The 15,339-nt window shown below is 38.4% G+C and overlaps 5 protein-coding genes and 1 non-coding gene across 6 annotated transcripts in view; all 6 read right to left on the bottom strand.

Annotated features, from left to right (window-relative positions):
• Positions 1 to 683, bottom strand: part of LOC104722426 (nudix hydrolase 10-like) — a 2,723-nt gene extending 2,040 nt beyond the window's left edge. The window contains 3 exon segments of the mRNA XM_019231802.1: positions 9 to 83; positions 236 to 301; positions 390 to 683. Coding sequence (XP_019087347.1) covers positions 9 to 83; positions 236 to 301; positions 390 to 560 — 312 coding nt within the window. The 5' untranslated portion in view covers positions 561 to 683.
• On the bottom strand, positions 1,206 to 1,275 carry TRNAK-CUU. The gene has a single exon. It is a non-coding gene; the product is annotated as a tRNA-Lys (tRNA).
• LOC104722425 (zinc finger CCCH domain-containing protein 48) lies at positions 1,777 to 5,569 on the bottom strand. The gene is made up of 10 exons (XM_010440580.2): positions 5,456 to 5,569; positions 4,827 to 5,350; positions 4,625 to 4,720; positions 4,241 to 4,330; positions 3,995 to 4,096; positions 3,624 to 3,770; positions 2,726 to 2,845; positions 2,579 to 2,638; positions 2,380 to 2,477; positions 1,777 to 2,296 (listed from the first exon to the last, which is right to left on the bottom strand). Exons 2-10 carry the CDS (start codon positions 5,277 to 5,279, stop codon positions 2,152 to 2,154), a joined length of 1,311 nt encoding a protein of 436 aa, XP_010438882.1. The 5' UTR covers positions 5,280 to 5,350; positions 5,456 to 5,569; the 3' UTR covers positions 1,777 to 2,151.
• Positions 5,660 to 9,996, bottom strand: LOC104722424 (ABC transporter B family member 28). The gene is made up of 16 exons (XM_010440578.2): positions 9,545 to 9,996; positions 9,221 to 9,408; positions 9,094 to 9,117; positions 8,911 to 9,012; positions 8,630 to 8,720; positions 8,421 to 8,521; positions 8,271 to 8,321; positions 8,037 to 8,165; positions 7,665 to 7,727; positions 7,300 to 7,579; positions 7,015 to 7,163; positions 6,846 to 6,935; positions 6,620 to 6,754; positions 6,479 to 6,535; positions 6,337 to 6,393; positions 5,660 to 6,047 (listed from the first exon to the last, which is right to left on the bottom strand). Exons 1-16 carry the CDS (start codon positions 9,930 to 9,932, stop codon positions 5,811 to 5,813), a joined length of 2,142 nt encoding a protein of 713 aa, XP_010438880.1. The 5' UTR covers positions 9,933 to 9,996; the 3' UTR covers positions 5,660 to 5,810.
• On the bottom strand, positions 11,079 to 13,619 carry LOC104722422 (dehydration-responsive element-binding protein 1A-like). Its single transcript, XM_010440575.1, has 2 exons — positions 13,203 to 13,619; positions 11,079 to 11,910 (listed from the first exon to the last, which is right to left on the bottom strand). The coding sequence occupies exon 2, from the start codon at positions 11,896 to 11,898 to the stop codon at positions 11,245 to 11,247; it is 654 nt and encodes a 217-aa protein (XP_010438877.1). The 5' UTR covers positions 11,899 to 11,910; positions 13,203 to 13,619; the 3' UTR covers positions 11,079 to 11,244.
• Positions 13,807 to 14,900, bottom strand: LOC104722423 (dehydration-responsive element-binding protein 1A-like). The gene is made up of 2 exons (XM_019231518.1): positions 14,280 to 14,900; positions 13,807 to 14,067 (listed from the first exon to the last, which is right to left on the bottom strand). Exon 1 carries the CDS (start codon positions 14,743 to 14,745, stop codon positions 14,356 to 14,358), a length of 390 nt encoding a protein of 129 aa, XP_019087063.1. The 5' UTR covers positions 14,746 to 14,900; the 3' UTR covers positions 13,807 to 14,067; positions 14,280 to 14,355.

Below are 15,339 nucleotides of genomic sequence, written 5' to 3'. Positions count from 1 at the left end.
AAAGGAATAGTACTCTCGGCTTCGGGAATCCAGTAAACTAGCATCAGGTAAGTTAGCTCAGCGTGGTGGTACCGGAAACCTTCCTACACAAATTATCATAGCACCACAAACTCAAGAGCCAACACAACAAGCTTTCTGGAGCTCCATCTCAAAACTAACTGGTAACAAGAATCCGTAGAACATCTAACATAGGCAGATAATAAATTGACGTTAATATGCAAGACTTAGGCATCACCTTAACCGCGGGTTCCACAAGGTTTACATGTGAGAGAGGCAAGTTTAACCATACTCCCTTTTTACCCTGAATGAAAGAACAACTTCAGAGAATTAAACGCTCACTCAAGAAGAGAGATCGATGCATGTGATCGCATGCATGCACCAGCACAAACCTGTAAACGCCACTGCGCGAATGAGTATTTTAACGCTGCAACGAAAGACTTATTATCCATAGGAGTTTTCATCTCCACAATCACTCCTCCGTAGTCATCATCCACAAACGGAAGTACCTCACAGATCTTTTGTTCTACTCCATTAATAAGAGCAGCCTCTTGGTCTGTCATGCTTCAAATTCTGAGAATTTGGTTTTGGTCGAAAGATTGGATGATTTTTAGTATTTTCAACTAAAGGAGATCAAGATAGAGAGAAAAGGGAGAGTGTGGTTTCAACAAAGCAAATGATTTCAAAATGAGAACAATCACGAGGCGGTAATGGTGAAAGTCAAGTGCTTATATAAGTATTTAGAATATTAAGAGCTGCATATAGTGGGGTGGGTCATTAATCATAAGGAATAATTAATAATGGCCTTCACATTAACCCGACGCGATCCTTAGGTGGAATGACGCAGTCCCACACGTCAGTTATAACGCAAAATAAATATATGCATACGTAACACACCCTAATTAGAATATAAATACTTCGATCATGTGATTTCATGTCGTATATAGTAATTTTCATGTTTGACGGTATATTCTTAAGAGAATAGCCTAAACGGAATCATATTGGCATGTTGTTGACTTGTGACATGAAACCAGTGGGAAGATGCAAGAAGGCCAGAAACATGAAGCGGCAAAAAAATTTCATGTTTGACGGTATATTCTTAAGAGAATAGCCTAAAAGGAATCATATTGGCATGTTGTTGACTTGTGACATGAAACCAGTAGGAAGATGCAAGGAGGCCAGATACATGAAGCGGCAAAAAAAAAATTCGCCCACCGTGGGGCTCGAACCCACCACAAGGTTAAGAGCTTTGCGCTCTACCAACTGAGCTAGACGGGCTTTTTGTTAGGTCTCCACATATATGAACTTAGTACCGTAAATATCCCCACGTCGCATTCTATGTTGACTAATTCAACTGACTTTGGTCACTAGCCATTTGTATATGTTAAAACCGGCCATATTTCTATCTCAACAATTCTTGGACAGACCTATAAATATTTCTTGCTCAACCTGTGAAATTACACAGACAAATATTGGCAAACCAACAAAAACAAATGAAAGACAAACCTCTCTGTATGCCCGTTTGGATCTGTACCTAGCAAGCTATATGCACTTGCCATCTGTGTCTTGTCCTGCTGGCAAGCCATAAGCTCGATATGAAGCCGCTCGATACCTACAGGTTTGGTTTCTCTCAAGGGTTAGTGGGGAAACCCCATTGCTCATGGAAGTAGTGCTATCAAGGTTAGTAAGATGCTTTTGGAAACTCAGTTAATACATTATTGTGGACATTCTCCTGCACATTCAACTCTGACTATAATCTGGATATAGTATGGAATTCTCTTCATGATAAATCTCTTTTATTACTCTCAAACACGATCACAAATATATATGCAATAAATTACAAGACAAAGAGTGCTGACCAATGAGGGACAAAACTTCTTATGCCTAAGAACTGTAACCAACGTGTCAGTTCCATACGCGTTGGTGGAACTGACTAGACCATGTCTCTGCTTGGACATAAAACCAATATAATAGTTGATACAATCAGTCATTCATAATCTGTCTTCCCTGCAGATAGTTAATAGAGCCTGAGAGACAGATGCTTTGATGCTATTGACGAGCTCTCAGTAGAACAAAACAAACAAGAAGAACTCTTGACACTCGGCGAAGAAGAGATTTTGACAATGGTGAGGAACTAGGGCTCTGTTTAGAGCCTCAAGACAAAATGACAGTTGGTTCCGTTGACCACTTCCATACTTTAACTTGACCACTTCCATCGCCAGTGAAAAATATGCCCCCGGGGCCTATCTGGATCGACCGAATCTCTTGCTTTGCCAAAATTTTGCCCCTTTCCGTAAACCTTACACAAGAACAAAGAACTAAGCTTTTGAAAGTAAAAGATAACTGTAGACTCATGAAACAAACAGCATTAGAAGGACTTACGATGGCAAGTCATACAGGTGCAATGAATTGTCATTGCACGAACATAACAGTACTGGCTTGGCTTCTGCATCATGGACGCCACATAGAGCTAACACACCCTAAATCCAAATAGCCATTGAGAACTCGTTAATTACATATAGATTGAACCAAAAGAGAAAATAAGTAGATGACATTTCACAAAAAACGCAAAGAACTGTACATATTCTTCTTTGTGAGTATATGTCACTTCTAAGTTTCCACCTTCAGTAGCAGCCCATATCTACAGCGGAAACAAAAAACAGCGAATAATGTCATATTTAGGAATTGAGCCAGGTCAGATAAAATATCTAGCAAGTTGAAAACGAACCTTGACAGTGTTGTCCAATGAACATGACAGAAGAAATTGATCCCAGCAAATGAGAGACATGACAACTGAAGTATGCTCTGTAAGCGTTTGTATACACTGCAGATTATCTAGGCTCCAAACCTGTTAAAACAGATAAGGCAGACCAATTAACTCAAAAATATTAACAAAAAAATGGGGTTTTAATTCACGAATGAATAGGCACTACTTGCTTTTATAACATTGTCCATGGCACCAGAATAGAGTCTGTTTGCTCCAACATATAAAGAAACAACTGCAAGGGTGTGGCCCTTTAGTGATGCAGCTGGATCAAAACAGCTAGTGGTACTATTGTATTTCCAAACTAAAATAGAGCCATCCTGCACAGACAGTGATATATCCTTGTAAGAAGACTATTTAACCTAACCAAAATCCAATAGATCAGTATATTTCTATAATAGAGGTGTGTTTTCCTAGAGACGAAACAAAGATACTCTTAATGATAATTCAGGTGGCAAAAAAGAAAAAAGTATACACATGACGCTAAAGCACTATTCTACTCCAAGGCCTTAAGATAAAAGAAGTTTATAGTCAAAGTATTTACTTGTGTGCCAGCGAACAACAGATCAGTACCAACAACCAGTGAATATACTTGGCCAACAGGTCCGGTGAGACTCAGGTCTGCATTGTTTTGGATATTCCACGCCTGCATTTATATATATGGATCAAAAATCTATGTCCGTAACAGTAATAAACTTAACAGGATAGGGACAACAAAAGTGATTCTCAGTATACATGGAAAGATTTAACAGTTAAGGAACCATGCTAATAAATTATACTCTAAACTTACCTTAACAAGATTTGGCATGCCAACCAATNAAAAAATGGGGTTTTAATTCACGAATGAATAGGCACTACTTGCTTTTATAACATTGTCCATGGCACCAGAATAGAGTCTGTTTGCTCCAACATATAAAGAAACAACTGCAAGGGTGTGGCCCTTTAGTGATGCAGCTGGATCAAAACAGCTAGTGGTACTATTGTATTTCCAAACTAAAATAGAGCCATCCTGCACAGACAGTGATATATCCTTGTAAGAAGACTATTTAACCTAACCAAAATCCAATAGATCAGTATATTTCTATAATAGAGGTGTGTTTTCCTAGAGACGAAACAAAGATACTCTTAATGATAATTCAGGTGGCAAAAAAGAAAAAAGTATACACATGACGCTAAAGCACTATTCTACTCCAAGGCCTTAAGATAAAAGAAGTTTATAGTCAAAGTATTTACTTGTGTGCCAGCGAACAACAGATCAGTACCAACAACCAGTGAATATACTTGGCCAACAGGTCCGGTGAGACTCAGGTCTGCATTGTTTTGGATATTCCACGCCTGCATTTATATATATGGATCAAAAATCTATGTCCGTAACAGTAATAAACTTAACAGGATAGGGACAACAAAAGTGATTCTCAGTATACATGGAAAGATTTAACAGTTAAGGAACCATGCTAATAAATTATACTCTAAACTTACCTTAACAAGATTTGGCATGCCAACCAATAGCCAGGGACCTTCACTAATCATGCAGCCAACTTCCCCACAAAGATTGAGTACACCTGTACACTATATCATAGGAAAACAATACACTACAGCAATAAGCACGTTTAAAAAAAGAAGTCAATCTAAACATTTCCGGAAAGCATTACTTAATGCAAAAAATGCATATCAAAATAGTGTTTTTAAGTTCACTAAATAAACAACATAAACAGGGGGTTCTGCAGAGTGATAGGCTAAAATGGCACATCTTGGTCGGGTAGTAACTAAGCAATAACAAGTATCTATAGATAGCTATGGAAGGAAACTCAATCAAAGAACAACAAAAGATGCAACATGAACAATTAGCGGCAAATCAAAAACCTGTCCTGAAGCACAATCCCATATCCGCACAGTTTCATCTTTACTCGCAGTGTAAAGCTTATCTGATCCAGACGGCAAAGCAATCCCAGTGACTACCTGCTCAAGAAAACAGAACAAAGAACACACCATCAACATCGCCACCACCAACAATCACAACAATCCAGCAACACTAACTTATAAGAACTCGAACAACATCTCCTACCTTCTGATGCCCATCTAGCTGAGTCAACAATGAGAAACTATCCCCTTTGCTCCAACAATGCAAGTATCTACATTTATCACCGTAAGGGCAATTCCCATCAACCCAAAACTTGCAAAGCTTCTCCGTCTTTGTCACAGTCCTGTTCCCACCGAATCTCTCCCAGGTCTTATTAGCACTCCCGCTGAACCCAGGCCCTCTCCGATGACTCGGACCCGCAAAACCAGATTCATCAGCGACCCTTTTGTTCGTAGACGAAGAAGTCGCAACGGGACCCGGACCCGGACCCGGCAATTCTCTATGCAGGTACGGGCAAGGGTAGCGATTGCACCGTCCTGCTCGCCAGTGGAAACAAACCTTCTGATTCGAGTCCGTCTTGGGACGATTCGAGTTGCCACCACCGCCGCCTAGTCTATGAAAGACTCTCTTGTTTCCTCCGTTCATATCTAAATCCATCGAATTGGATTGGATTCTCTAAATTACGACAAGTGACTCCAGAAAGTCAGAACACTCGGAATTGGATTATCCTGTAAACGTCGAACGGATCATTACTAATCAAATTACCAAATCCGATCATTAAGTTATAAAAAAAAAACAAGCGCGAAAATCGAATGAAACCCTAACAAGATTACCTCTGTGAATCTCTCACAAAGGATGTTTCTTTTGATAAATCAGAAATTGGAAGAGAGAATGAAAGAAGCAAGCAGCTTCGGGTTTTTTTTAATCTTATTAGCAAGCAGCTTCTTGGAGATGACAGAAGAAGTGAAAACAAGATTATATAATATAATATCACTCCACGTCAGCTTCAAATCGATGGTTGTTAAATTTTCGAGATGTCAAAATCAAAATTACTATAACTTTTTGTGGGTAAAGTTGTAGATTGGATAACACAGGAACCACTATTTGTAGAGTCATTTGTTACAAGTTACATTTATGTAGTAATAATCTACTACACTCTTGTAAAAGGAAACTCTAGAGTAATCAAAATTACTCAAAGGCCAGCCTCTGAGTGCCAACAAGTGAAGCATACGATCCATTTTGCGCCACCAATTCAGAATGTGTTCCTAGCTCTATGATCTTTCCATCAGAGCATACTGCAATCTGATGCGCGCTCTGGACTGTGCTCAATCTGTGAGCGATCACTAGTGTTGTCCTGTCTTTCATCAGGCGGTTCAACGCACTCTGTACTAAACGCTCGCTCACTGCATCAAGCGCACTTGTCGCCTGCAACAAGAAAGCAAGAGAGAATAAGCAGCGTCTCATTTTATCTTTAAGCTATTTCTGCGTTAGTACCAGTTTTCTGTTCTGTTCAGACTAACAGATTCTCTGAACCGTACAACTAGATGAGTGCTTAAGAGTAGTTCGCTCTTTCTTCGTTTCTAGGATTGCATTAGAAATGGTTCTGAATGTAGCATGGAACACTGTTTGTGTTCTTGAATGAATATGCTTCTAGGCTTCTAGCAAAGGAAAAAAGCCAATCAAATGAGATATTATTAGAATAAGAGTCTCTCACCTCATCGAGAATCAAGATGGGGGCATTCTTCAACAGAGATCGAGCTATGGCAACTCTCTGACACGTTGATAAACAAGCATTTCAAAGCGGTAGCAAAAGACTATAAGGAATCAAAAACACGTAGCTGTTAATGTTTCTATACCTGTCTTTGGCCTCCACTAAGCAAGCCTCCTCTTTCACCAACCAGTGTATCGTAGCCCTATACACAAACACCAGTATTGCTCAGAAGAACTCAAGTGCATTTGCCAGGAAGAACAGGTGAGTTGTTGCACACGAGGCGAACCTGAGGAAGTGAGATTATGAAGTCATGAGCGTTGGCAGCTTTGGCTGCCTTAATGATGTCGTCCTTGGACACATGAGCATTGGGGAGACCATATGCAATATTTTCGGCCACGGAGAGAGAAAAGAGAACAGGTTCCTGAATCACACATAAATATAACCTTTAAAAAAAGAGAAAAAAAAAAAAATAATGCTACCATGCCTGACCAATAGACGTTATGTATACACACCTGATTTACAATTGAAACAACCCTAGCCCATTCACTCTTGTCAAACATCCTCACATCCTCTCCACCCACAGTAATGCGTCCTTGTGTTGGCTGCGAGAATTGGAAAATTCAACATATAAGCATGATGTAATAGTGGCTTTGAACTTTAGTCTTAACCTCATAAATTAACCTCATAAAAGCGTGCCAATAACTGTACGACAGTACTTTTTCCCGCACCACTAGAGCCAACAAGAGCAGTTACGGTACCAGAATTCAACGTCAAACTGAGCCCATCAAGAACTTTTACGTCGGGTCGTAGAGGATAAGCAAAATGTACATCTACACTAGACAAAATAGAACATGGAAAAAGCCCTGATTAGAAATGGTAAAATCTACAGTTAATTTTAAAAAATTTAAGAGGGGAAGGGGACTCTTGAAATAAGATAATATGAGGTTTTTCTTGGTCTGATTTTACCTTCAAGACAGACATCTCCAGCCCATGTTAGGGTACGTAAATTGTTAGTTGATTTCAGATCTGACATGTAGTAATTGTCGAGGTGACGGATATTCACATTTGGGCCAGAAGACAAAAACAATCTAAGGTTTTCGTCTTGGACTTTCTTTGTATGTATATCTCTTTCTAACCCGTAGGCAAGAGCCTCATCAATATCAACCGCGTTTAAAATGGAATTGATCCTGTCAACAGCAGCAAAAGTCCCACGTAGATCTCCAAACGTGTTTACAAGCCCTTGGACCTGGAATACAGAATACTGATTATTGTAAACCAAATGACAAGTATAGCATATGAGAGGTAAATGCTAGGTAGATAGAGGTACTAACAGCAAATGTTAGAGTAAATGTGTATCCAATGAATGAAACAACTGTTCCAACAGCGAGTTCACCCTGCGAAGGAGAAATTTTCAAGAATAAGAACCAAGAAATATGAAGTGACACAAGAAACTACACAAAAGATAGATACGAGAGGTTAATTATTTGGTTTTGATGATTTTAAATTTTCAGAAGTTAGTAACTTTAGGCTAGCTTATAACATCTACAATCATTCCAGAAAATATGAATGATAAGTAACACGAACTTCTGTAAAAGGAATTCATCAGACCATGTTTTCTCTGAAGGTTACTGGCCAAGAAGCTTTATTTCAGGTTCAATGATCAAAATGGGAATCAAAAAGTCTTACAGGATGGCATATCTTACCGTCTTCACCTTGCTTCCCCCAAGACAGTAAAGAGCCAACAGTGAAATATAAACAGCAACTCTTGTTATAGATTCATTTATCGATTTGAAAGTACCAAGCTTTAAGCCGCTACGCTGGAAAGCAAGAATCTGTATACCAAACAGGAGGTTAGAATAATAGATCATGGAACAGTTATAAAAAACCAACAATTGTTTAGATATGACTTTTAGCTAGTAAGAAGTCTAAAAGAAGACCTGGCTGCCGAATAGAGACATCTGACGTTTTTCACCACTGAATGATCTTACCTATAAAGGGAGACAAATTACTTTGTGTCTTGTTTCTTCAAAGGCAAATTAACGTTTCTATAGTTAGGATAATCTGCCTAAATCATACAAAGAACTTACAGTTCGGATTGCAGAAAACGTTTCTGATACACAATCAGACATGGTTGCTTGGGCTAATCCATGTGCTTTATAAACCGAAGCAGTCGACCTCTTGTATACAGCTTTTGAGATTTGACCGAGTGAGCAGATGTAAAGGTAAGCAAAGATGACCAAAAGTGATTACCATACAGAAAAGGTCTAGAAGATATGATAGGACATAGAGGATTTACCAACTAAAACTGAAACAGCAAGCATCAATAGACCAAGCACAGGTGCAAGCTGAGGTGAGAGAGTAAAAAGAATGCAGATTGTTCCAAAAACCTACAAAAGGGATAATACATTAGTCATAAGAACTGACATTCCTATGCAAAAAAAGATACACTCTGTCCATTTATAGAACTCCAAAACTAACATCAGACACAACACCAGGTTAAGATTACGTCTGTATTCATTATGCAGAATGGAAGTACAAACACAGATCTCACATTGCCATAGTAAAGAAATGGCTTGCCTCAGAAAATGCTCTAAACCCACGATCTCGGGAGATGTTATCATTCACAAGGCTATTCAGAGCACCAAGATCAGACGTGAGAAGTCCCGTCAACTCTCCTACCTAAAACACAATGACCTCAATATCAGGTTTGTGCCAAAATATCCCAGACATGATCAAACCAAGAGAAAAAAGAACACAGACCTTATATTTGTCGAAAAACTCTGCCTGCAAATATATAAAAGACACACATCAAAGATATATTCCAATGGTAAACAACAACAACCAAAAGTAGTTTTAACAAACATTGAGCATACAAGACAAAGCATACCTTCTGGATCAAAACCCTTCTAAAAATCTGAGCTCGTAAGGTTGCCATAACGTTTTCCCAGATAGCATTCATGTTGGTGACAAAAGCAATAGTAAAGATGGGTTCCAACGAGTACAAAACAGCGATTTTGGTCAGTAGCCGCCATAGAGGGTCCGGTCTCGCCCCAATCAATACTTCAAAGAATCTACCTACAACCAAAGATATATCCACTAACTCAAACCACAACACTTACCAAACACATCAATGCATCATACCCAAATTTAAACCTAAACTGAAACCAAAGAAACAGTAAAGGTGTAAGAGTGAAGTGAAGAAATCGATTACCAGAAAAGATAGGCATAGAGAGAGTGCAAGTGCTGCAGCCAACGAGAGTCAATAAGCAAACAACGAGTCTAAGTTTGTGCTTATCCAACAAGCTCCACACAAGCCCCCAGCTGATTAAATCCCTCGATACAGCCTCAGATTTGGATTCTTCAATCTTTGGGTCTGGTTCGTCTACGATAGGTGGCGCTCCAGTGACATAGGCCCGCACCAATCCATTGGATTTTGCTCTCAACAAAGGACGGAACTGGGCGGTGGAATCAGGTAAGCTGCGGAAGGAAAGAAACGGTTTTGGTCCACACGTTCTAAGGACAGACCCTTGGCAACGTCTACGAGCGACGACGACTCGAGTAGAACCGTGGTGGAAGAGGAGTGTGGTTGCAGACGCCATTGATATGGAAACCGCAACGAGCTTCGTCGCGACTGTAGCCAATTTAAGATAAAATTAAAATAAATAAAATAAGCGCCGTCTGAATTTAACTTTCCTCTTTCGGGGACCTCATAAAAAGCCACGTGGACTGAACATTGTTGAACATGTAAAATAGTGTAACTGTGTAAGTAGTAACGTATCCTCTTCTTCTTTTTGGCATCATCATCACATTAGTAACGTCTCTACAATTGGGGATGATGGGTTTTGTGAATCTCAATGATCCTAAGTAGTTCATTCATGAATCATGATCAATCTACCAAACAATTATCATGATAACTTTAGCGCTGTCATCAAAATTCATCATTGTGTCTCCAATATTGAGAGATCGAAATAGTGTATTTGGAACTTTTGATATTGTACTGAGATATTCAAATAGTAGTATTGTACTACTTAACCCAAGTGGCTCTCAGTTTCTTTAGCTATTTTAAAGAAGTACCCCCAAAACTTCAATATTTTACCCAAGAGCCTCAGATCTTTTGCTATTTTATACAAGTGCTTACTGCTACTCACCAAAAAAAATATCCAGTTGGGTTTACTATCTGCCTAAGTGTAATGGATCGTTTTCTCTTTACAATATTGAAACTTTTGTTATACCCAATAAATATATGAATCCAATCCATAAATAGTGCTCTGAAATTTCTTATATCTTTCTGCTATTTATTTATTGAACTGTTAGAAACTTTTGTTTATTCAACTGATACCCACCATAATAAGTCCATGTGGAACATTTTGTATTTTGGACAAAGTACAAAGAGAGAGCTTTTAACTATTTTAGAAGTGTCTCGCATCTTTTGTTATTGGGAGAAAAATTCGGGAACTTTTGATATTCTATATAGTGCCTATAATTTCCTCTTATTTACAAAAAAACTCACGGAAATTTTGGATATTTACCAAACGTCCCTGATTTTTGGTATTTGCCGAAGTACCAGAAACTGTTGCTATCAACCAACCTGGAACTTTTGCTATTTACATAAGTGCCTATAACTTTTCTTAGTCACGGAAATGCCAGAATCATTTTAACTTTTTACAGGTGAGCCCAAACTTTTTGTTTTTACTTAATTTTCTATGTTTATTTTTTTTTTTTTGTTACGTATAAGGAGACCGAGATTATATACTGCACTCAAAAACACTTTCATTTGAAAACATCCTTACTGAATCATTTACATTCGTTTTTCACACTACCCACAAAAACAAAGATCCGTTCTATAAAAGGATCTAATATATAATACCAAAAACGGAACAAAAACAAAATAATTCACAAAATAATAAAATTTTAATAACTCCATAGCGACAACAAGTCATCATCGCCGTCGACAACATAATTTTGATTCCATTGTACGGACGGCGGTGGTAAAAGCATCCCTTCGGCCATATTAGCCAACAAACGCGGCATCCCGAACATGTCCTCATCGTCCATATAAAACACATCGCTCTGTTCCGGCGCTACGATAGCTTCCACCATCGTCTCCTCCATGTCAAAGCCATGATCAGCCGTCGTCGTATCACACATCTCATCTTGAAAAGCCAACGCAGCTTCAGCAGCCGCCTTCTGGATTTCCTTGGCGGATGTTGACTCCGGGATTCGTAGCCGCCAAGCCGAGTCAGCGAAATTGAGACAAGCTGACCTGCCTCGGAGGGTTATAGCGGCGACGTCGTGAGCACGAGCTGCCATCTCTGCGGTTTGGAAAGTCCCGAGCCAAATCCTCGTTTTCTTGTTCGGCTCTCTCAACTCAGAAACCCACTTCCCTGAGTTTCTTTGACGAACTCCTCTGTAAACCGGGTGACGAGTCTCGCGAAACTTCTTCCGACCCGCCGGTTTCTTGGGACAGCTCGTCGCAAGCGTCGGATAATAATCTCCGCCTGATGAATTCGGAGACTCGTAATCGGAGCCAAACATTTCAGAGAAAGCAGAGAATGATGAGTTCATTGTTGGAATACTCTGTTTCAAATATCAAAAAAGAAAAAACTGGATAAGATTCTGAGTAGAGTATAACTAGAGAAGATCTATATCTCTTATATGTGTAAATGGTTTTGATAAGAAAAAATAATATTTATTTCCTCTCTTATCCTAGGTGGATTTTGTAGTTTTGAAGATTTTTATAGAAAAGTTAGGAGTGAGAGCTTGCTGTTTTATATTAAGCCGATTGGCAAAGATATATTTGGATATATGTGGGGTCGAACACGGAGTTTCTGCCCCCGTGAATGAATGCCACGTGGATAAGACACAGATAAGCCGATCCCACGGTTTTGTAATTGTTTAGGCTGTCAATGGCTACGAATATGCCGCGTGTCCTTTGATCCCACGGTTTTAATTATTATATGCCTTTATGAGTTTTTTTATGAAATATGAATGTGTGGCTGTTGTTTATTGTGTACGACAACCATTATTAAATACTACCTTTTTCTATTCATAGTCTCTCTTTTATTAAAATAATAGTAATAGAGGTAAAGATCTCTGAGTAACGAAACGAGATATTTTGAAATGCTCTTCTTTATGTCTTATCTCCCTTGACATCTAAATATCGTGCATTTGCAACTACTTCTAGAGAATTGTGAGATTAGATATCTGTGTCGTGTCCTAATATTTAGTCAAAACAAATATTTACAACAGACAAACTTTTCATTACACATTATATTAATCGAATTAGGTAGTATCTTATAATTTCAATCCAGATTAAGGACAGAAAAACAGATAAAACAAATGAATGTTTAAAAATAGTCATAAAATTTGACTATTTTGGAGGATTAATTAGGCTTGTAATTTGCAATCAATGAACTATAGGGAACCAACTTAGGCTTGAGAATTAGAGACCCTTTTTTTTCCTTCTATACATGAGTTTAGGTAATTCAAGCCACGTTGTTCACAACATAATATAGTTTAAAGTTACTTTCTATAACTTTTGAAAATAACCATTTTTAAGTTTTTATTTTATAATTTTGTGTATTGTCTCGATAGTTCGGCAGATGGTATTGTAGTTTCCTGGTATTCCAACGGAGGCTATACATTGGATTTCAAGAATGTTTTGAATCCATGAGAACCTAAGTTGGGCAATGTATGGATAAATATTTCGTATAAATTAGTCAATCTTCTAGTATTCCTTTACGTGAATATACATGGTCGTGCATAAACAAGTGGTAGGGGTGTAATTTATTTGGGAGACAAGATAAAATTAACAAATGTTTGGGTATTTGGCAAAAGAAAAATATGGTAAGCATATGTAACGAAAAGACCTTTGCACCGAGTATATATGTTTATCGCAATTAATTCTCAGCATCCGATCCCTCTCACAATAGGATAGTTTCTCTCCCTTCTCCAGTAGTGGTAAGAGTTCCTCCTCTTCTTCTCCCCATTCGCCAAGAGCTTCTCACTCGGAGGAACTCTACTTTTGTTCAACCATCATATCTATCTATTGATCCTCTCCTTCGTCTACCTTTCTTCCACGCTTCTTCACTGGAAAACTTCCGGAAACCACCACAAGTTGATTTTCCCGGCAAGATAGAATGGTAAACCTTTCTTATCCCAAACGTATTTAGTTGCTGTATTTTAATGTTCTATATATTCATATAATTTCTTTGTTTTTTTACAGTATATATACAATATAAACTCATATTTGTTCTATATGATCAGTTCGCTATTGGTATTGTAAGATGTTTAGAGCAATTAATTTACCCCCGCCGGTTGTATTTGTATATATACTTCCGCCGAATAATCATATATATATATATATATATGCACCTGTGGTAGTAGTGGATCTTAAATCTTAATAAGTAGAGCTTAAAGTTACTTGACACTTATAAATTTATTATAATAGGTGTTGTTTAACAAATTGAGGCGTACTGGGACAGTGACTTTAATTAATAAATAAACAAAAATAACTTCTTAAGGCAAGGATCAGACCGACCGATACAGAAGCAAGTTATACATCACTCTCAAATCTCAACAATATATAGTTTTTTTTTTTTTTTGTGCAAAAAACAATAGCTATAATAATATCTCAATTCTCAACAAACATCAATTAAAATATCTTCGCAATAAACGTTTCTGTCCTTACCTCTCGCTATCAAGTCTTCCATCCCCCACGTTGTTTGACATCTTCTGAGATATAAGACAAGGAGTGGTGGTGGGCGGAAAGAGTGGTAAGGTACATAAAACGACAAATAAAAAATACTATATATTATATTACTATATTAAAATAGAAAGTAATAAAACTTGAAAACGACGTGATATGGGTTACGGTACACCGCAGCGAGCCACGTAACGGACCACTGAAAGGGGGAAAGCTTCCATTGCTCTTTTGTGGGACCTACCTTTCTGTTTTTGGTGTGTACGGGACTATTAATGGAGGTTTTTGCTGAATCAGTTGTTTCGGTTTTATAGTCCAGTTTAGGAAACGTTGGACCAGATCTGTCTGAGTTTCGGTATTCTTAGCCGCCAAGCTGAGTCAGCGAAGTTTAGACAAGCGGATCGGCCACGGAGGGCTATAGCGGCGACGTCGTGAGCACGAGCTGCCATCTCGGCCGTCGGGAAAGTTCCGAGCCAAATCCTAGACTTCTTGTTTGGCTCTCTAACCTCACAAACCCACTTACCGGAGTTTCTCCGACGAACTCCTCTGTAAATTGGGTGACGGGTCTCACGAAACTTCTTCCTACCCGCTGGTTTCTTGGGACAGCTCGTCGCAAGCGTCGGAGAATAATCTCCTCCGCCTGATGAAACCGAAGACTCGTAATCGGAGCCGCCAAACATTTCAGAGAAAGCAGAGAATGATGAGTTCATTGTTTGGTATACTCTGTTTCAAATAATCTGGATAAGGTTTATAAGTAGAGAGAGTAACTAAAAAAGATCTTTGCTTTGTTAAAATAAATATTTCTCTCTCTCTCTCTTTTCTTGTCAGGTGTGATTCTTTTTTAAGTTTGTTGTAGTTAAAGAAAAGTTGGAGTGAGGAGCTTTATACTGGCCTTGAGATATTTAGATATTTTAGGGGCAAAAGAGAGAAAGGCGATAACACCGAGTTTGTGTCTCTGAGAACGCCACATGGATAAGACACAGCTCAGCAATCCCACGGTTCTGTTTTAATGAGTTGTTTAGGCTGTTACTCACTCACTCTCTGACATGTGTCCTCCGACCCTTCTTGGCAAGACTTTTTGACTCTTCACTCGTTTATTATTATACCTTTATGATTATGAGTTTTTTAACCTCTCATCGTGTCAATGTGTGGCTGTTATGTATCTTGGTGTACTAACCGTTATATTCATTATTAGATTCCTGAATGTAGAAATTGTCGTTAATTGTCACCCGTCCAATAGACATAAAATATCTGCATAACACGATATTTTAGATGCTTTTTTTTTTTTTTTTGGTTTTTTTTTT

The sequence above is a fragment of the Camelina sativa genome, chromosome 11 (genome assembly GCF_000633955.1).
Source record: "Camelina sativa cultivar DH55 chromosome 11, Cs, whole genome shotgun sequence".
NCBI lineage: Eukaryota > Viridiplantae > Streptophyta > Magnoliopsida > Brassicales > Brassicaceae > Camelina > Camelina sativa.
Note: the sequence above shows the minus strand (reverse complement) of the source record. Positions and strands in the feature narration are given on the sequence as shown.